This window comes from Pungitius pungitius, chromosome 17 (genome assembly GCF_949316345.1).
Source record: "Pungitius pungitius chromosome 17, fPunPun2.1, whole genome shotgun sequence".
In the NCBI taxonomy this organism is placed as follows: domain Eukaryota; kingdom Metazoa; phylum Chordata; class Actinopteri; order Perciformes; family Gasterosteidae; genus Pungitius; species Pungitius pungitius.
Genome location: NC_084916.1, coordinates 17,045,021 through 17,065,290, shown reverse-complemented (window position 1 = coordinate 17,065,290; position 20,270 = coordinate 17,045,021). Strand labels below are relative to the sequence as shown.

General features: G+C 40.3%; 1 protein-coding gene, 1 pseudogene and 3 gene segments (V, D, J or C); 3 read left to right on the top strand and 2 right to left on the bottom strand.

The window, feature by feature from the left end:
- The first annotated feature begins 1,438 nt into the window (after positions 1–1,438).
- On the top strand, positions 1,439–3,995 carry LOC119219543 (Ig kappa-b4 chain C region-like). The segment is given in 3 exon segments: positions 1,439–1,474; positions 2,454–2,529; positions 3,500–3,995. Coding segments are annotated over 3 exon segments (432 nt in total).
- A 2,556-nt stretch (positions 3,996–6,551) lies between these two features.
- Positions 6,552–8,039, top strand: LOC134107163 (Ig kappa-b4 chain C region-like; annotated as a pseudogene).
- A 2,165-nt stretch (positions 8,040–10,204) lies between these two features.
- LOC134107127 (immunoglobulin kappa variable 6D-21-like) lies at positions 10,205–10,805 on the bottom strand. The segment is given in 2 exon segments: positions 10,205–10,535; positions 10,733–10,805. Coding segments are annotated over 2 exon segments (360 nt in total).
- A 2,468-nt stretch (positions 10,806–13,273) lies between these two features.
- Positions 13,274–14,976, top strand: LOC134107162 (Ig kappa-b4 chain C region-like). The segment is given in 3 exon segments: positions 13,274–13,285; positions 13,365–13,440; positions 14,412–14,976. Coding segments are annotated over 3 exon segments (408 nt in total).
- Positions 14,977–16,498: 1,522 nt separating this feature from the next.
- LOC119219047 (uncharacterized) lies at positions 16,499–19,302 on the bottom strand. The gene is made up of 5 exons (XM_062558652.1): positions 19,196–19,302; positions 18,770–19,088; positions 17,941–17,999; positions 17,442–17,606; positions 16,499–17,243 (listed from the first exon to the last, which is right to left on the bottom strand). Exons 1-5 carry the CDS (start codon positions 19,239–19,241, stop codon positions 16,939–16,941), a joined length of 894 nt encoding a protein of 297 aa, XP_062414636.1. The 5' UTR covers positions 19,242–19,302; the 3' UTR covers positions 16,499–16,938.
- Between the last annotated feature and the right edge of the window lie 968 nt (positions 19,303–20,270).

Here is a 20,270-nt window from a genome sequence, read left to right as displayed (position 1 = left end):
ATTAATGATTAATAACTATCTAATGTAAAAAAAAAAACACATATCATTATTTAGGAGGTCATTTACAGATACCTTAAATAAAAGAGAGTGCATGTATTCAACTTACAGAGGATATTCCTAATTATTCCTAATTTTATCTTATCTCCTCTAACTTACTAACCCATAGCTTTAGTTTTTAGCGTACTAACCCATAGCTTATATTTTATATTTTATAATACTTTTATTCTATTTTTATCTCATTTGCACTATGTTGTCTTTATTGTACTGTCTTCATGCACCTTCCGCCAAGACAATTTCCATGTATGTACAACATACTATGGCAATAAACGTTTCCTGATTCCTGATAATACTGTACCTTGTGTTCTTTCTCCCCGTTGACTCAACAAAGGTCATAAGAACAGAAAGGGTCATTTCCACACGCTGGGCTTTTATTCTGAAGGCGGAGCTGGGTGTCATCCGGCCCTGTGGTGGACTATAAATTCTCTAATAAAAATTGCTGTGCAACATTGTTTGTAGTAAAGAAAACGGACGTCCTCCAACATTTGAGGGGATTTACAGCAACATGCCACAGTTTCCGGTTTCTTGTCAGTTTGTTCCACACGGATGGATTTATTGATATTCATTTATGATTGATTTATGCTGATGATTCCGTCTAAAACCTGAACATGAAGCAATGTTGCTGTGTCTCCAGAAGATGTCGCCATGAAGTCACGTTTCAGCCTTTGAATCTGCAGCGTGCTGCGATGGGAGTCACGTGGTGAGAGACGTAGAGAGACCATGAATTTATTTCATAGTTTCTGTTCCCTTTCTCACTTGTACATCTGTGTACCGACTCCAGAGATGAGTTGATACTATTAAACCTTTTTATAAATTATCCCAAAAGGTTTAATCTGCATGTCATGCAAGTTAAAAATATTTTCTAGAAAATAAATGTTTAATTCATTAGAATTTATACAAAATACATTTAAGTGTCTGATGACGGAGAAAGATACAAAATTATAAATATATCAGATTAAGTATTGAAGCGCTCAAAAGTTTTGTGCTGGGAAAGTAAGCGCTGATACTTATTCTAAAAGATACCAAAACGATTATACAAATAGTATGGATGCTGAGGATGAGACCTGATCCAGACTGCTGGAGGAGCAGGAACACATGAATGTGAAAGGATATGAATACATGGTGGAAAGTCGAAAGATCAAATCATTGTTGAAACACAAAAAGCTCTTGATCAACCTGTACAGTGTGTGTGTGTGTGTGTGTGTGTGTGTGTGTCTCCAGTGAAGTGCATCAATCTCTTCAGTCAGTTCACTTTCTGTTCCTTCTGACTGAGGGAGGTTTTTGTACGACTCTTTTTCACTGTGTGAACACCCACTGACTGTTGATTAAATGAAAACTCTGACAGTAGTAAACTGCTGCATCTTCAGCCGTGAGTCCAGTGATGCTCAGACTGAAGGAAGAGCCTGATCCACTGCCTGTAAAACAACTTTGAATCCCTGATGCTCGATTGGTAGCACGATAAATCAGCAGTTTAGGAGCTCCTCCGTCTTTCTGTTGGTACCAGGCTAAATAATTATTGTTAAAAACATTCTGACTGGTTCTACATGAGATGGAGACGGAGCCTTCAGCAGCAGAGCTCACTGCTCCAGGCTGAGTCACTGTGACCTGGCCTCTGGACTCTGAGGACACGGAGACAAAGACATAAAGCAGCGTCATGGTGGTGTCTCCTTCATTTCAGAGGGACAGACGTCCACAGAGGAGAGGACTTTGGTCCTCTGGACTTTACCTGTGAAGCAGAGGAGAGTCCAGACGAGGACGCAGATCAAAGTCATGTTTGTGATGAGGAGGATCTCTGTGTCTTCTGCTGGGATGAAGGACAGCTGTCCTCCAGGGTCCAACTCTCAGGACTATAAGCTCTCCCAGAGCACTGGAGCGTGGTGCTGCTGATGCAAAGTGGCTCTCTATGGAAATGCTGTGATGACGCTGATGATCAATGGATGGATCAGCTGATCACTGCATTGATCAGGAATGTGTCAGTGCTCCTTAACGAGTCTTTGATGCAGATTAATGGAAAACGTTTTCTTCTGGAATAATTTCTGAAATCCCAAAAATTCACTATGATAAAAAAAAAGCAAAGTGAGAAAAAATGTGAAAAATTGTTCTTATGGTTTTCAATAAAGAATAAATGACAATACCTTTTGCATTTGGAAAGATTCATCATAGAGATGTTTTTTTTAGGAATGTCTTAATCATTCATTTGTTTCACTGAAAGACAAAAATAAATATTTAAATGTTAAATGAATATTGGTCACAGATGTCTAACATTGAACTAATAACTGGTTTAATACACATGTATTTTGTGTTGATGGGTTTAAAGGCTCGAGGTGTTGTACACACTGAATGTGTGTTGTGTGTTTGTGTGTCTGTCACTGAGCCGTGTCTCTCTACTCTGAGAGGTTTTTGTACGGTGGTTCAATGCCTTTGTGTCACTGTGGTACACGTTTGGTGGAGGAACCAGACTGAGCGTTGGAAGTAAGTCAAACCTTTAATAATCTCCTTATTTCTGACTATAATGTATCATATTTTCATTTATATTCATCAGGAAAAGGATATAGATCACTATAATATATTAATGTATGTTTTTCAGAGAGATATTTTGCATTTAGAGACAAACTTCCCTTCCGTGTTTGTATGAAAGTCAAAGTGTGAACTAGAGAAGGACGAGTGTGTTAAACGTTGATGGTAAAGTTCATGTTTGGCTTGAAGCTTTAGTTCAGTGAGTCTCAGTCTGAGAGCTTTTAGTACGGAGGCTCAATGCTGAGCAGCTCACTGCAGCTTAGTAAGTCGTCCTAACATGTGACTCAAAGGGTAGAAGGACCAACACCTCAACCCTGTTTTATACGTCTTTTACAATGTTTTACTTCTGTTCATTTGGTGTTTCTCAGTCTGAGCTTCTGGGAAGTAAGTTTCTGTGACATAAAAACTAAATGCATTGTTGGAAAGTCATATTTTCTATTGAGTTGGAAGCGTTTAAAAAATAATCTGTTTTTTTATTTAAGCACAAAATATCGATGGATTTTGCTTTTTGTTTCTTCCTAATGAAAATGTCTACGGACGAGTTAACGATCGACTTCATTCGGTCTTGAACTTTAAAACCACTTTCATAGAGTTTTCTAATCTTGACTGAAATCCACATGAAGAGAGTTTGAGGGCTCTCGGGTTTATTTTCTCTACTTATTCACGTTTGAAGTCCTTATTTTAGACAAACGTTTCTGGACAGTTTGACCATTTGTCCACATCTGGGCGCTTCTCTGGTTTGGTGTCCTCCTGTCTGAGGATCCTCTCTGTGCTGATGTGCATGAGAGGCTTCTTGAAGGGAAGTGAAACATGGTGTGAGTGAGTGACTGCTGGAGCAGAAGAAACATCTGGCAGAGACTCCTCAGAGGACTGAATCAGCCCCGTGTCTGGTGTTTGATTGACAGCTGATGGTTGTGTCTCCTAGGTGATGTCCGTCCCACCCTGACGGTGCTGCCCCCCTCCAGGGAGGAGCTGCAGCGGGGGACGGCCACGCTGGTGTGCCTGGCCAACAAGGGCTTCCCCTCCGACTGGAGTCTGGCCTGGAAGGTGGACGGCAGCAGCAGCAGCTGGGAGGAGAGCAGGAGCCCCGGGGTGCTGGGGGGGGGCGCCCTCTACAGCTGGAGCAGCACCCTGAGGCTCCCTGCAGACCAGTGGGCCAAGGTGGGCTCTGTGACCTGTGAGGCCACCCAGGGCTCCCAGCCTAAGCTCTCAGAGACGCTGAGGAGAGACCAGTGTTCCCAGTGAGCTGACCCACTGGGGCTCTGGTACTGGTTCATACTGGTACTGGTTCATACTGATACCGGTTCAGTTTGACTGTAACTCTTTTCGTTTATTTCTTGCTTTTAATCACTCACTGTCTAAGTTCATGTTTCATTCTTAAAGTTCTGTTGATTTTTACTATTTTAACACAATAAATAACTTTTCATTAAATTCATTGTCGTCAAGTATGTTATTGTACTAAACAGATGTTGCTCTCTAGTTCAAATAAATTTAGATACAGTTACCCCAACTGACTCTTGAGATTTAATAAATTTGGAATTTACGAAAATATTAATATAGATTATTGATTTTCTTTAAATATTTTAGAATGCATTCTTTGATAGGAATGAAATTAACTGAATGTGACACGATCAAAGTATTGTTATATTTCATTTCTGATTTTATAAACCTTTCATTACATCATTATTTGTAATTAAAGATTCTTTCAGTAAGATCATTTTTTGAATGTTTCAATCCCATAAACAGTATATGAATCACATATAAGGTCTGTCCAAAAAGTCACAATAGTCTTAATTTAATTACAAAGTTTTAACTAAATTGGAAATATATTAAACTAGGAGAGCGTTATCATGGTATATTATGTTATATACTATAAGTATAGATGAGGGCATGTTTATTTGTATAAAGCATATTTCAACAACAAGACAATTTAAAAGAATTCACATTAAAGCATCAAAAGCATCATGAGTAAAGAACAATGTTCTGAAGATTTATTCATTAAAACAATAAGCTAAAAAAATGCAGAAAGGCAGGAAATAGATCAACACCCCTGAGTCTGGTTCAATTGAACGCTGCAGACAACAGAGACGTCTTCGTTCTTTACTTGAAGTCATTCAGAGTCTCAGGAGACCTGCAGATATCTGGGAGTTTGTTGTCTGTTGGGACATGAGTCCCCTATTCATTGATATTATCTTCAGGTGACAGTAGGGATCAAAGTAAATGTGTGTGTCATCTGCATAAACATGATTACACACTTGTTTCTTGCCATAATCTGAACAGGTGGAAGCATGTAGCTGTTGAACAGGAGAGGCCCCAGGATGGAACCCTGGGGAACACCACATGTGTTTTAATCCACTGTGATGTGTAATTATCTACAGACACAAACTGCTTGTGGTTCTTCAAATAGGATTCAAACCAGTGTCGTGTTGAACCAGAGAGTCTGACCCAGACTCTCCACCCTGGAACATGCTTCTGCGTTTAAGTCTTGTGTCGACGGACTGGTTTCAGTTCATGGTACAAAAAGACTTGCTTGTGTTACAAAGGAATTCACCGCTAAAAGCAGTGAGATCCAAATGAAACATAACTTTAGTGTTTTACTAGGTTTACAAGATCATAAACCAGAAACAATCCAATCAAGGCTTTTTGGATAAAATGAACCATTTGACATTTATTAATACTTCAGATCCTTTCCAGCTGTGGAGTTTTTTGTTGAGTTGTTTATGGATATTAGAGAGAAAATGTGTTTTTGTTTGCCCTTCATGAAAAGGCAGCTACAGGAAGGAAATAGTCGTGTTTTAGGGTTTGCTTTTCATCATTCTTTGGTGGATCAGATTAGAACAAAAGGCTTTAAAAGGGATGTGAACATATGGTGGAAAGAAACATTTGAATTCCATAAAGATCCATTTTTTTGATCCAACTCTTTGATATGAATGTGCATGATTGATTAAGGTAATAATAGTGAAACACTAAAATCTCTTGATGAACCTGTACATTGTGTGTGTGTGTGTGTGTGTGTGTCTCCAGTGAAGTGCGTCAGTCTCTTCAGTCAGTTCACTTTCTGTTCCTTCTGACTGAGGGAGGTTTTTGTACGACTCTTTTTCACTGTGTGAACACCCACTGACTGTTGATTTCGTGAAAACTCTGACAGTAGTAAACTGCTGCATCTTCAGCCGTGAGTCCAGTGATGCTCAGACTGAAGGAAGAGCCTGATCCACTGCCTGTAAAACGACTTTGAATCCCTGATTCTCGACTGGTAGCACGATAAATCAGCAGTTTAGGAGCTCCTCCGTCTTTCTGTTGGTACCAGGCTAAATAATTATTGCCATAAACATTCTGACTGGTTCTACATGAGATGGAGACGGAGCCTTCAGCAGCAGAGCTCACTGCTCCAGGCTGAGTCACTGTGACCTGGCCTCTGGACTCTGAGGACACAGAGACAAAGACATAGAGCAGCGTCATGGTGGTGTCTCCTTCATTTCAGAGTGACGGACGTCCACAGAGGAGAGGACTTTGGTCCTCTGGACTTTACCTGTGAAGCAGAGGAGAGTCCAGACGAGGACGCAGATCAAAGTCATGTTTGTGATGAGGAGGATCTCTGTGTCTTCTGCTGGGATGAAGGACAGCTGTCCTCCAGGGTCCAACTCTCAGGACTATAAGCTCTCCCAGAGCACTGGAGCGTGGTGCTGCTGATGCAAAGTGGCTCTCTATGGAAATGCTGTGATGACGCTGATGATCAATGGATCGATCAGCTGATCACTGCATTGATCAGGAATGTGTCAGTGCTCCTTAACGAGTCTTTGATGCAGTTTGATGGAAAACTTTTTCTTATGGAAAAATTTCTAAAATCCCCAAAATTCACTATGATAAAAAAAGCAAAGTGAGAAAAAATTAGAACATTTTTCTATTCTCAATTCTATAGTGTTTAATTTAAAAATAACTCACAATATTTTTTGCATTTAGTATTTTATTTTGCGGTGATGGGTTTAAAAGCTCGAGGTGTTGTACACACTGAATGTGTGTTGTGTGTTTGTGTGTCTGTCACTGAGCCGTGTCTCTCTACTCTGAGAGGTTTTTGTACGGTGGTTCAATGCCTTTGTGTCACTGTGGTACACGTTTGGTGGAGGAACCAGACTGAGCGTTGGAAGTAAGTCAAACCTTTAATAATCTCCTTATTTCTGACTACAATGTATCATATTTTCATTTATATTCAACAGGAAAAGGATATATATTACTTTAATATAATAATGTATGTTTTTCAGAGAGATTTTTTGCATTTAGAGACAAACTTCCCTTCCGTGTTTGTATGAAAGTCAAAGTGTGAACTAGAATGAGGACGAGTGTGTTAAACGTTGATGGTAAAGTTCATGTTTGGCTTGAAGCTTTAGTTCAGTGTGTCTCAGTCTGAGAGCTTTTAGTACGGAGGCTCAATGCTGAGCAGCTCACAGCAGCTTAGTAAGTCGTCCTAACATGTGACTCAAAGGGTAGAAGGACCTGCACCTCAACCCTGTTTTATACGTCTTTTACAATGTTTTACTTCTGTTCATTTGGTGTTTCTCAGTCTGAGCTTCTGGGAAGTAAGTTTCTGTGACATAAATACTAAATGAAATGTTGTAATGTCAGATTTTCAATTGAGTTTGAGATGTTTACAAAACTCTGTTTCTTTATTTAAGCACAAAAAATATATGGATTTTGCTTTTTGTTTCTTCCTAATGAAAATGTTTATGGACGAGTTAACGATCGACTTCATTCGGTCTTGAACTTTAAAACCACTTTCATAGAGTTTTCTAATCTTGACTGAAATCCACATGAAGAATGTTTGATGGCTCTCGGTTTATTTTCTCTACTTATTCACGTTTAAAGTCCTTATTTTAGCCAACGTTTGTGGACAGTTTGACCATTTGTCCACATCTGGGCGCTTCTTCTCTGGTTTGGTGTCCTCCTGTCTGAGGACCCTCTCTGTGCTGATGTGCATGAGAGGCTTCTTGAAGGGAAGTGAAACATGGTGTGAGTGAGTGACTGCTGGAGCAGAAGAAACATCTGGCAGAGACTCCTCAGAGGACTGAATCAGCCCCGTGTCTGGTGTTTGATTGACAGCTGATGGTTGTGTCTCCTAGGTGATGTCCGTCCCACCCTGACGGTGCTGCCCCCCTCCTGGGAGGAGCTGCAGCGGGGGACGGCCACGCTGGTGTGCCTGGCCAACAAGGGCTTCCCCTCCGACTGGAGTCTGGCCTGGAAGGTGGACGGCAGCAGCAGCAGCTGGGAGGAGAGCAGGAGCCCCGGGGTGCTGGGGGGGGGGCGCCCTCTACAGCTGGAGCAGCACCCTGAGGCTCCCTGCAGACCAGTGGGCCAAGGTGGGCTCTGTGACCTGTGAGGCCACCCAGGGCTCCCAGCCTAAGCTCTCAGAGACGCTGAGGAGAGACCAGTGTTCCCAGTGAGCTGAGCCACTGGGGCTGTGGTACTGGTTAATACTGGTACTGGTTCAGTCTGATACTTGTTCAGTGTGGTACGGGTTCAGATTTGATACTTGTTCAGTTTGACTGTAACTCTTTTTAATTTTTGTTCATTTCACTCACTGTTAAAGTTTCTGTTTCATTCATTAAGTTTTTTTGATTTTCATTATTTCAACACAATAAATACCTTTTCATCAAATTCATTGTCAACAAGTGTGTTTTTGCAAGTAAACAAATCTTTATCTCTCTCTCTGTCTCTCTCTAGTTCCAATAAATCAAAAAAACTGATTCTTGAGATTTAATAATAATTGGAAATGTCTAAAGAATTATTAGAAAAAGAATATTTTTATTTTTATTTTTTTAGAATATTTTGGAATAAATTCTTTTAAAAGAATGAATTTAAATGAAGGTGACCCAGATGTATCAAAGTATTGTAACACTTTACATCAGATTTCCAGATGACATCATTATCTGTAAAAATTAAAAGGTGTAGAAGTTTTGAATAAATCAGAATAGTGAAGTCGGATATCTTCACCATTTTATATCATAATAGTATTCTTAAAGGCAAGTTTATTTGTTTAAAGCACATTTCAACAAGGCAATTTAAAAGGCTCACATTAAAGCATTGAAAGCATGATGAGTAAAGAACATTGTTTTGAAGATTTGTTCATTAAAACAACAAGCTAAAATTGCAGAGTGTAGAATACAGAAAAAAATGCAGAAATGCAGGAAATTTATCAATATTATCTACTGGGACATGAATGTCACGGTTTGGGTTTATGTCCTGTTTTATTTTGTAGTTTCATGTCTCTGGGGTAACTTCACTTCTTGCCTTGTCCATTCTTCCCCGTCTCTTGTCCCGTCATTGCATGTTCTAAATGTTGTTGGTGTCTGAATGTCGGAGGGTTGTGTTTTTTCCTTTGACGGTTTTGATTTCTTGGATTTTGGTTTCATTAACAATGTCCTTTTCACCTTGAACTCTGCATCTGAGCCCTGCCTCTGCCTACACACGCCCCTTGTGACAATGAGTCCTCTATTCCTTGATGTATTATTCAGGTGACAGTAGGGATCAAAGTAGATGTGTGTGTCGTCTGCATAAATATGATTACACTGAACAGGAGAGGCCCCAGGATGGAACCCTGGGGAACACCACATGTGTTTTAATCACTGTGATGTGTAATTATCTATAGACACAAACTGCTTGTGGTTCTTCAAGTAGGATTCAAACCAGTGTCGTGTTGAGCCAGAGAGTCTCACCCAGACTCTAAAGGCTGGAACATGCTTCTGCGTTTGTGTTTGTGTCTTGTGTCGACGGAATCGTTTCAGTTCATGGTGCAAAAAGGTTTGCGCGTGTTGCAAAGCAATTTACCGCCAAAAGCAGTCAGATCCAAATGAAACATAATTTTAGTGTTTTACTAGGTTTACAAAATCACTAAACACAAACAATCCAATCAAGTGTGTTGGAAAATGAATCACTTGAATTTTATATCTATCAAATCTCTAATTAAAGCGTAAAGACTAGTAAATGATCCTTAAACAGACATAGAGGTAAATATTGTATTTCTGGGATCAATACCTAGTGAACATGTAAATTGTATTAACTTATCTTTTCCCTTATTTAACTAGATAGCTGTTATTACTTATTCTAGTTTAAATAGTATTTCCTGACATTAATTATTAAGAACAATGAATCATTCTCTTGTGTTTTCTTTCTGTTACCATCTCTTATTTTAACAGGTCGGTTGTTAACCATGTCTTAAAACAGCTGTAAAATACACTAATAACGAATATCTATCATCCAATTTATTTCCTGTGTCATGGTTACCTTGTTAGGCTTCCTTATGCATGAAAATACAAATTTAAATTTTTTTGGTGTGGCCTTAGTGTGTTGGCTGACATTGCACACATGATTCAGTTTGTTCTCTAATCATTATAACTGGGTCAAAGCCGACCTTAACAACAAAAGGTCATTATTTCAACCAGAGCATTTTATAATGGAGTGAAAATAATGTTATCCCTTCATTTTGTTAAAACAGAGGATCCTTACAAAGTCAAGAAGCCTTGATGCCAAAAACGGGTCGGTGCCGACTGCATCACAAGAGGAAGGTTAAGTGTCACTCAAACGTAAAGTGTCTGTGTTCCTGTGCAGCTGTTGAGTGGATCAGTTCCTCTCCAGCTGAGGAGGTTTTTGTACGACGTTGTTTCACTGTGTGAACGGGAAGCTGTTACTCTGCTGACAATAATAATCTCCTGCATCTTCAGCCAGAACTCCTCTGATGGTCAGAGTGAAGTCACTTCCAGATCCACTTCCACTGAAACGATCTGAGATCCCAGACTGACGATTTGAGGTGGAATAAATCAGAAGTTTGGGAGATTCTCCTGATTTCTGCTGGTACCAGTGAAGGTAGTTACTAACACTAGAACTGGCTTTACACCTGATGGAGACAGTCTGTCCTGGAACAATAGACTGAGCTCCAGGAGACTGAGTCAGCAGGATGTCTCCTGATGAACCTGGAGAACATGAAGAAGAGCAGAAGGGTTATTGACACAAATCCAGTTTGGAGGAAGATGATCCCCACCCAAAAAGAAGAGTCTCATTTCTTCAACACGGGAACAGATGGTGAAGGTCCACGCTGCTTGTTCCACTGGTTCTCCATCACAGCAGAACATCACCGTGGAGAAGCAAAGCCTCCAGAAGAGAGTCTCACCCTGAACAAGGAGCCCCAGGCCGGTCAGCAGTAGACTCAGTGACATCATCATTGTGCTGCAGGCGTGCCAGTGTCTGTGAGGCCTGGACCTCCACTGATCATCTCTCTTAAGGCGAGGGAGCAGAGAGGAAGCAAACGTATGCAAACACACGGAGCCAGTGAGTCCTCGTCACATGACCAGGTTTCACTATTCAAATCATGTCTGATGTAACTTCTGAGGAAACACGTTAACATGACCATGAAACGAACGCTCTTCTTCAGCTCTCCAAAGAACATTTTGAGCTTTTATTAAAGTTTACACAAACACAGTAATAATATTTCTTGTTTTATTTCACAAACTCAGCTTTTGTGTTTTCACACTTTGTGGCTATGAGCTTCTTGGTGGTTGTGTCCCTCCTTTCATTGTGTGTTCCATCATGTCCTCTTCATATTTTGGGGTTTTTTCATATTTTGGGGAGTTTTTCCTGTGCCGATTTGAGGGTTTCGGGACGGAGGATGTTGCATGTGTACAAACTGTAAAGTCCCTCCTAGGCAAATTTGTAATTTGCGATTTTGGGCTCTACAAAATAAAATGAATTGAATTGAATTCACTCTGTGCCGGTTGGTTCGGTCTCTTTTAGAGTATCATTCATAACTCTCTTCCCTCCCTACATGTTCTTTCCAGTCTACGTACCTATTGAACGCTGCCTTCAGGTAATCACCTCGTGCCTAAACCTCTCTGTGCATTCAGTCTTTTGTGTGTTGGTGGTTGTTTCATTGATCAAACACAGTAACAGAGAACATCTCTTCCAATAAGTAGACATTCCAGTAATGAAGCAGAATGAGAAACATCTGTGTTTCACTCACACAGGTTCTTTCAGTCGTGGTCTGAGTATGAGACAGAAACAAGAACAGCCACCGCCTGCAGAGACACATGAACGATGACGAGTCCTTTCACAGCTCACAACACATAGCACGAGGCTAACATCTCGTTCTGTACCAACCCAAAGACAGATGTACTAATGCAACCTGTTCATACTTATTACTCCAGATTGTCTCTAATCTGCACCTTGAATAATCTGAGAGACGAGATGAAATGAGATTATTCATTGAACTGGACGATAAAAGTCTGTTTTCCTCATTGAACTTTCATGATGATTCTGTTTAATGTGGTAAATAAATCTCACTATCGTCTTCATTCATAACTCTGTCCCTTGTTCTTTGGCATATTGGTTGAATACTCATGAAACTGTGTTCTTCGTGACCTGGAATTATTAATGTCAACGTAATTGTTAAGTTGCTTATAGACATTAGAGAGAAAATGTGTTTTGTTTGCCCTTCATGAACATTCATCTACAGGAAGTTAATAGTCTTGTTTTATGGTTTCCTTTTCATCATCCTTTGGTGGATCAGATAAGAACAAAAGGCTTTAAAAGGGATGTGAACATATGGTGGAAAGAATTATTTAGAGTCCATAAAGATCCATTTTTGTCATTAAACTCTTGGAGATGAATGTGTATTATTGGTTATGTAATAATAGTGAAACACTACAAGTTATTTATAAACCTGTACATTGTGTGTGTGTGTGTGTGTGTGTGTGTCTCCAGTGAAGTGCATCAGTCTCTTCAGTCAGTTCACTTTCTGTTCCTTCTGACTGAGGGAGGTTTTTGTACGACTCTTTTTCACTGTGTGAACACATACTGACTGTTGATTACATGAAAACTCTGACAGTAGTAAACTGCTGCATCTTCAGCCGTGAGTCCAGTGATGCTCAGACTGAAGGAAGAGCCTGATCCACTGCCTGTAAAACGACTTTGAATCCCTGATGCTCGACTGGTAGCACGATAAATCAGCGGTTTAGGAGCTCCTTCGTCTTTCTGTTGGTACCAGGCTAAACGATCATTGCCATAAACATTCTGACTGGTTCTACATGAGATGGAGACGGAGCCTCCAGCAGCAGAGCTCATTGCTCCTGGCTGAGTCACTGTGACCTGGCCTCTGGACTCTGAGGACAACAGAGACAAAGACATAAAGCAGCGTCATGGTGGTGTCTCCTTCATTTCAGAGGGACGGACGTCCACAGAGGAGAGGACTTTGGTCCTCTGGACTTTACCTGTGAAGCAGAGGAGAGTCCAGACGAGGACGCAGATCAAAGTCATGTTTGTGATGAGGATGATCTCTGTGTCTTCTGCTGGGATGAAGGACAGCTGTCCTCCAGGGTCCAACTCTCAGGACTATAAGCTCTCCCAGAGCACTGGAGCGTGGTGCTGCTGATGCAAAGTGGCTCTCTATGGAAATGCTGTGATGACGCTGATGATCAATGGATGGATCAGCTGATCACTGCATTGATCAGGAATGTGTCAGTGCTCCTTAACGAGTCTTTGATGCAGTTTGATGGAAAACTTTTTCTTATGGAATAATTTCTAAAATCCCCAAAATTCACTATGATAAAAAAAAGCAAAGTGAGAAAAAATTAGAACATTTTTTTATTCTCAAGTCTATAGTGTTTAATTTAAAATTAACTCATAATATTTTTTGCATTTAGTATTTTATTTTGTGTTGATGGGTTTAAAGGTTCGAGGTGTTGTACACACTGAATGTGTGTTGTGTGTTTGTGTGTCTGTCACTGAGCCGTGTCTCTCTACTCTGAGAGGTTTTTGTACGGTGGTTCAATGCCTTTGTGTCACTGTGGTACACGTTTGGTGGAGGAACCAGACTGAGCGTTGGAAGTAAGTCAAACCTTTAATAATCTCCTTATTTCTGACTACAATTTATCATATTTTCATTCATATTCAACAGGAAAAGGATATAGATTACTATAATATATTAATGTATGTTTTTTAGAGAGATATTTTGCATTTAGAGACAAACTTCCCTTCCGTGTTTGTATGAAAGTCAAAGTGTGAACTAGAATGAGGACGAGTGTGTTAAACGTTGATGGTAAAGTTCATGTTTGGCTTGAAGCTTTAGTTCAGTGTGTCTCAGTCTGAGAGCTTTTAGTACGGAGGCTCAATGCTGAGCAGCTCACAGCAGCTTAGTAAGTCGTCCTAACATGTGCCTCAAAGGGTAGAAGGACCTGCACCTTAACCCTGTTTTATACGTCTTTTACAATGTTTGACTTCTTTTCATTTGGTGTTTCTCAGTCTGAGCTTCTGGGAAGTAAGTTTCTGTGACATAAATACTAAATGAAATGTTGTAAAGTCAGATATTCAATTGAGTTTGAGATGTTTAAAAATGGTGTTTTTTTATTTAAGCACAAAAAAATATGGATTTTGTTTTTTTGTTTCTTCCAAAAAAAAATGTTTACGGACGAGTTAACGATCGACTTCATTCAGTCTTGAACTTTAAAACCACTTTCATAAAGTTTTCTAATCTTGACTGAAATCCACATGAAGAAAGTTTGATGGCTCACGGGTTTATTTTGTCTACTTTTTTACGTTTGAAGTCATTATTTTAGACAAACGTTTCTGGACAGTTTGACCATTTGTCCACATCTGGACTCTTCTTCTCTGGTTTGGTGTCCTCCTGTCTGAGGATCCTCTCTGTGCTGATGTGCATGAGAGGCTTCTTGAAGGGAAGTGAAACATGGTGTGAGTGAGTGACTGCTGGAGCAGAAGAAACATCTGGCAGAGACTCCTCAAAGGGCTAAATAAGACCAGTGTCTGGTGTTTGATTGACAGCTGATGGTTGTGTCTCCTAGGTGATGTCCGTCCCACCCTGACGGTGCTGCCCCCCTCCAGGGAGGAGCTGCAGCGGGGGACGGCCACGCTGGTGTGCCTGGCCAACAAGGGCTTCCCCTCCGACTGGAGTCTGGCCTGGAAGGTGGACGGCAGCAGCAGCAGCTGGGAGGAGAGCAGGAGCCCCGGGGTGCTGGGGGGGGGCGCCCTCTACAGCTGGAGCAGCACCCTGAGGCTCCCTGCAGACCAGTGGGCCAAGGTGGGCTCTGTGACCTGTGAGGCCACCCAGGGTTCCCAGGGTGCGGTCTCAGAGACGCTGAGGAGAGACCAGTGTTCCCAGTGAGCTGAGCCACTGGGGCTCTGGTAGTGGTTCATACTGATACTGGTTCAGTCTGATACTGGTTCAGTCTGGTACTGGTTCATACTGATACTGGTTCAGTTTGAATGTAGCTCTTGTCGTTTATTTCTTGCTTTTAATCACTCTCTGTCTAAGTTCATGTTTCATTCTTAAAGTTCTGTTGATTTTTACTATTTTAACACAATAAATAACTTTTCATCAAATTCATTGTCATCAAATATGTTATTGTACTAAACAGATGTTGCTCTCTAGTTCAAATAAATTTAGATACAGTTAACTCAACTGACTCTTGAGATTTAATAAATTTGGAATTTACAAAAATATTAATATAGATTATTGATTTTCTTTAAATATTTTAGAATACATTCTTCGATAAGAATGAAATTAACTGAATGTGACACGATCAAAGTATTGTTATATTTCATTTCTGATTTTATAAACCTTTCATTACATCATTGTTTGTAATGAAATACTTTTTCAGTAAGACAATTTTTTGAATGTTTCAATCCCATTAACAGTATATGTATCACAAATGAGGTTTGTCCAAAAAGTCACAATAGTCTTAATTTAATTACAAAGTATTAACTAAATTGGAAATATATTAAACTAGGAGAGCGTTATCATGGTATATTATGTTAAATACTTTAAGTATAGATGAGGGCATGTTTATTTGTATAAAGCATATTTCAACAACAAGACAATTGAAAAAGGCTTCACATTAAAGCATCAAAAGCATCATGAGTAAAGAACAATGTTCTGAAGATTTATTCATTAAAACAATAAGCTAAAAAAAAAAAAAAAGAAAGGCAGGAAATAGATCAACACCCCTGAGTCTGGTTCAATTAAATGCTGGAGAACACAGAGACGTCTTCGTTCTTTACTTGAAGTCACTGAGAGTCTTAGCCGACATGCAGATATTTGGGAGTTTGTTGTCTGTTGGGACATGAGTCCTCTATTCCTTGATATTTTCTTCAGGTGACAGTAGGGATCAAAGTAAATGTGTGTATCGTCTGCATAAATATGATTACACACTTGTTTCTTGCCATAATCTGAGCAGGTGGAAGCATGAAGCTGTTGAACAGCAGAGGCCCCAGAATGGAACCCTGGGGAACACCACATGTGTTTTAATCCACTGTGATGTGTAATTATCTACAGACACAAACTGCTTGTGGTTCTTCAAGTAGGATTCAAACCAGTGTCGTGTTGAGCCAGAGAGTCTCACCCAGACTCTAAAGGCTGGAACATGCTTGTGCGTCTGCCTTTGCGTTTGCGTCTTGTGTCGACGGACTCGTTTCAGTTCATGGTGCAAAAAGACTTGCTTGTGTTACAAAGCAATTCACCGCCAAAAGCAGTGAGATCCAGATGAAACATAACTTTAGTGTTTTACTAGATTTGCAAGATCATTAAACACTAACAATCCAATCAAGTGTGTTGGAAAATGAACTATTTGAATTTTATTTCAATCAAACCTATAACCTATGAAAAAATGAAACTTAAACAGATATAGAGGTAAATATTGTATTTCTGGGATGAATACCTAGTGATCGTGTCAATTAACGTATCTTTTACCTTATTCAATTAGATAGCTGTTATCACTCATTCCAGTTTAAATAGTATTTCCTGACATTAATTATTAAATGAATGTATCTTGTGTTTTCTTTCTGTTACCATCTCTTATTTTAACAGGTCGGTTTTTAACCATGTGTTAAATCAGCTGTAAAATGCACTAATAACAAATATCTGTCATCCAATTTATTTCCCGTGTCATGGTTACCTGGTTGGGCTTCCTTATCCATGAAAAAACTGATTTTAATAATTTTGGTGTGACCTTAGTGTGTTGGCTGACAGAGCACTTATGATTTCAGTTTGAGCTATAATTATTATCACTGGGTCAAAGCTGACCTTTACAACACAAATGTCATGATTTTAACCAGAGCATTTTATAATGGAGTGAAAATAATGTTTTTACTTCATTTCATTCAAATAGAGATTCCTGACAAAGTCAAGAAGCCTTGATGCAATGAACAAATGAATGTGGTTCTTAATGCATTTAAAACCCAAAACGGGTCGCTGCCGACTGCATCACAAGAGGAAGGTTAAGTGTCACTCAAACGTAAAGTGTCTGTGTTCCTGTGCAGCTGTTGAGTGGATCAGTTCCTCTCCAGCTGAGGAGGTTTTTGTACGACGTTGTTTCACTGTGTGAACGAGCTGTAACCCTGCTGACAATAATAATCTCCTGCATCTTCAGCCAGAACTCCTCTGATGGTCAGAGTGAAGTCACTTCCAGATCCACTTCCACTGAAACGATCTGAGATCCCAGACTGACGATTTGAGGTGGAATAAATCAGAAGTTTGGGAGATTCTCCTGATTTCTGCAGGTACCAGTGAAGGTAGTTACTAACACTAGAACTGGCTTTACACCTGATGGAGACAGTCTGTGCTGGAACAACAGACTGAGCTCCAGGAGACTGAGTCAGCAGGATGTCTCCTGATGAACCTGGAGAACATGAAGAAGAGCAGAAGGGTTATTGACACAAATCCAGTTTGGAGGAAGATGATCACCACCCGAACAGAAGAGTCTCATTTCTTTAACACGGAGAACAGATGGAGAAGGTCCACGCTGCTTGTTCCACTGGTTCTCCATCACAGCAGATCATCACCTTGGAGAAGCAAAGCCTCCAGAAGAGAGTCTCACCCTGAACAAGGAGCCCCAGGCCGGTCAGCAGTAGACTCAGTGACATCATCATTGTGCTGCAGGCGTGCAAGTGTCTGTGAGGCCTGGACCTCCACTGATCATCTGTCTTAAGGCGAGGGAGCAGAGAGGAAGCAAACGTATGCAAACACACGGAGCCAGTGAGTCCTCGTCACATGACCAGGTTTCACTATTCAAATCATGTCTGATGTAACTTCTGAGGAAACACGTTAACATGACCATGAAAAGAACGCTCTTCTTCAGCTTCGGTCTCTTTTAGAGTATCATTCATAACTCTCTTCCCTCCCTACATGTTCTTTCCAGTCTACGTACGTATTGAACGCTGCCTTCAGGTAATCACCTCGTGCCTAAACCTCTCTGTGCATTCAGTCTTTTGTGTGTTGGTGGTTGTTTCATTGATTTAACACAGTAACAGAGAACATCTCTTCCAATAAGTAGACATTCCAGTAATGAAGCAGAATGAGAAACATCTGTGTTTCACTCACACAAGTTCTTTCAGTCGTGGTCTGAGTATGAGACAGAAACAAGAACAGCCACCGCCTGCAGAGACACATGAACGATGACGAGTCCTTTCACAGCTCACAACACATAGCATGAGGCTAACATCTCGTTCTGTACCAACCCAAAGACAGATGTACTAATGCAACCTGTTCATACTTATTCCTCCAGATCGTCTCTAATCTGCACCTTGAATAATCTGAGAGACGAGATGAAATGAGATTATTCATTGAACTGGACGATAAAAGTCTGTTTTCCTCATTGAACTTTCATGATGATTCTGTTTAATGTGGTAAATAAATCTCACTATATTCTCCATTCATAACTATGTATCTTGTTCTTTGATGTCATGCTAACATAACGTTAGCTCTCTGGCTAAGCGCTGATCCAAAAAGCTTCTAAGTTGACTGTTTGTCTCTGAGACGTGTCCTTTCTACTGGAATGAAGAGTCTCAATCAACAACAGTTCATTGTGAAGAGGTTGTAAAAAAGAAATCATTCATCTTAATGTATTTGTTGAATTGTTTAGGTATTAATGAGGGAAATGTTACTTATTGTCAAACATAGACTCAAGTTATATTCATTTCTAGGGAATTTGTGTAAAAATAAAATAAAATTGATAATAAGGTAATAATAGTGAAACACTTAAAGTTCTTGATGAACCTGTGCATTGTGTGTTTGTTTGTGTGTGTGTGTGTGTGTGTGTGTCTGTGTGTGTGTGTGTGTGTCTCCAGTGAAGTGCATCAGTCTCTTCAGTCAGTTCACTTTCTGTTCCTTCTGACTGAGGGAGGTTTTTGTACGACTCTTTTTCACTGTGTGAACACCCACTGACTGTTGATGTAGTGAGCACTCTGACAGTAGTAAACTGCTGCATCTTCAGCCGTGAGTCCAGTGATGCTCAGACTGAAGGAAGAGCCTGATCCACTGCCTGTAAAACGACTTTGAATCCCTGATGCTCGATTGGTAGCATAATAAATCAGCAGTTTTGGAGCTCCTCCGTCTTTCTGTTGGTACCAGGCTAAAAAATTATTGTTATTAACATTCTGACTGGTTCTACATGAGATGGAGACGGAGCCTCCAGCAGCAGAGCTCATTGCTCCAGGCTGAGTCACTGTGACCTGGCCTCTGGACTCTGAGGACACGGAGACAAAGACATAGAGCAGCGTCATGGTGGTGTCTCCTTCATTTCAGAGGGACGGACGTCCACAGAGGAGAGGACTTTGGTCCTCTGGACTTTACCTGTGAAGCAGAGGAGAGTCCAGACGAGGACGCAGATCAAAGTCATGTTTGTGATGAGGAGGATCTCTGTGTCTTCTGCTGGGATGAAGGACAGCTGTCCTCCAGGGTCCAACTCTCAGGACTATAAGCTCTCCCAGAGCACTGGAGCGTGGTGCTGCTGATGCAAAGTGGCTCTCTATGGAAATGCTGTGATGACACATAGCATGAGGCTAACATCTCAATGCAACATGAATAATCTGCAATGCAGATTATTTATTGAACTGTACAATAAAAATCTGTTTTCCTCATTGAACTTTCATGATGATTCTGTTTAATGTGTTAAATAAATCTCACTATCGTCTTCATTCATAGCTCTGTTCCTTGTTCTTTGGCATATTGGGTGAATACTTATGAAACTGTGTTCTTTGTGACCTTAATGGAGCCCTCAAAGTGGAAGGAGTGAGTAGCGCTGCCCCTCTGAGCCTCCTGCTCTCATTGATGATCCCTCACGTCCTTCACCAGCTAGCCCCTCGTCTCTTTGTCAACATCTTGGTCTAGATGTGTGTTTCCGTGGTGTGACTGACAGCGTGCTAGTCTTGTACCCAAGAAAACTTTACAATGATGTCAACTCGCTGTTCTTTACTTTGATGTCATGCTAACGTAACGTTAACTCTCTGGCTAAGTGCCGATCCAAAAAGCTTCTCAGTTGACTGTTTGTCTCTGAGACGTGTCCTTTCTACTGGATTGAAGAGTCTCATTCATCAACAATTTATTTTTGAAGAGGTTGTAAATAAAAAAATCATTAATCTAGATGTACTTTTTGGGTTGTTTAGGTATTAATGAGGGAAAATGTTACTTATTATCCAACATACACTGAAGTTATAATCATTTCTAGGGAATTGTGTAAGTAAAAAGTAAAGATATGTTGGTAAGAGTCATTTGAATTTAATAAACATCCTTTTAGGTCATTGAGATGAATGTGCATTATTGATTAATATAATAATGGTGAAACACTAAAAGCTCCTGATCAACCTCTACATTGTGTGTGTGTGTGTGTGTGTGTGTGTGTGTCTCCAGTGAAGTGCATCAGTCTCTT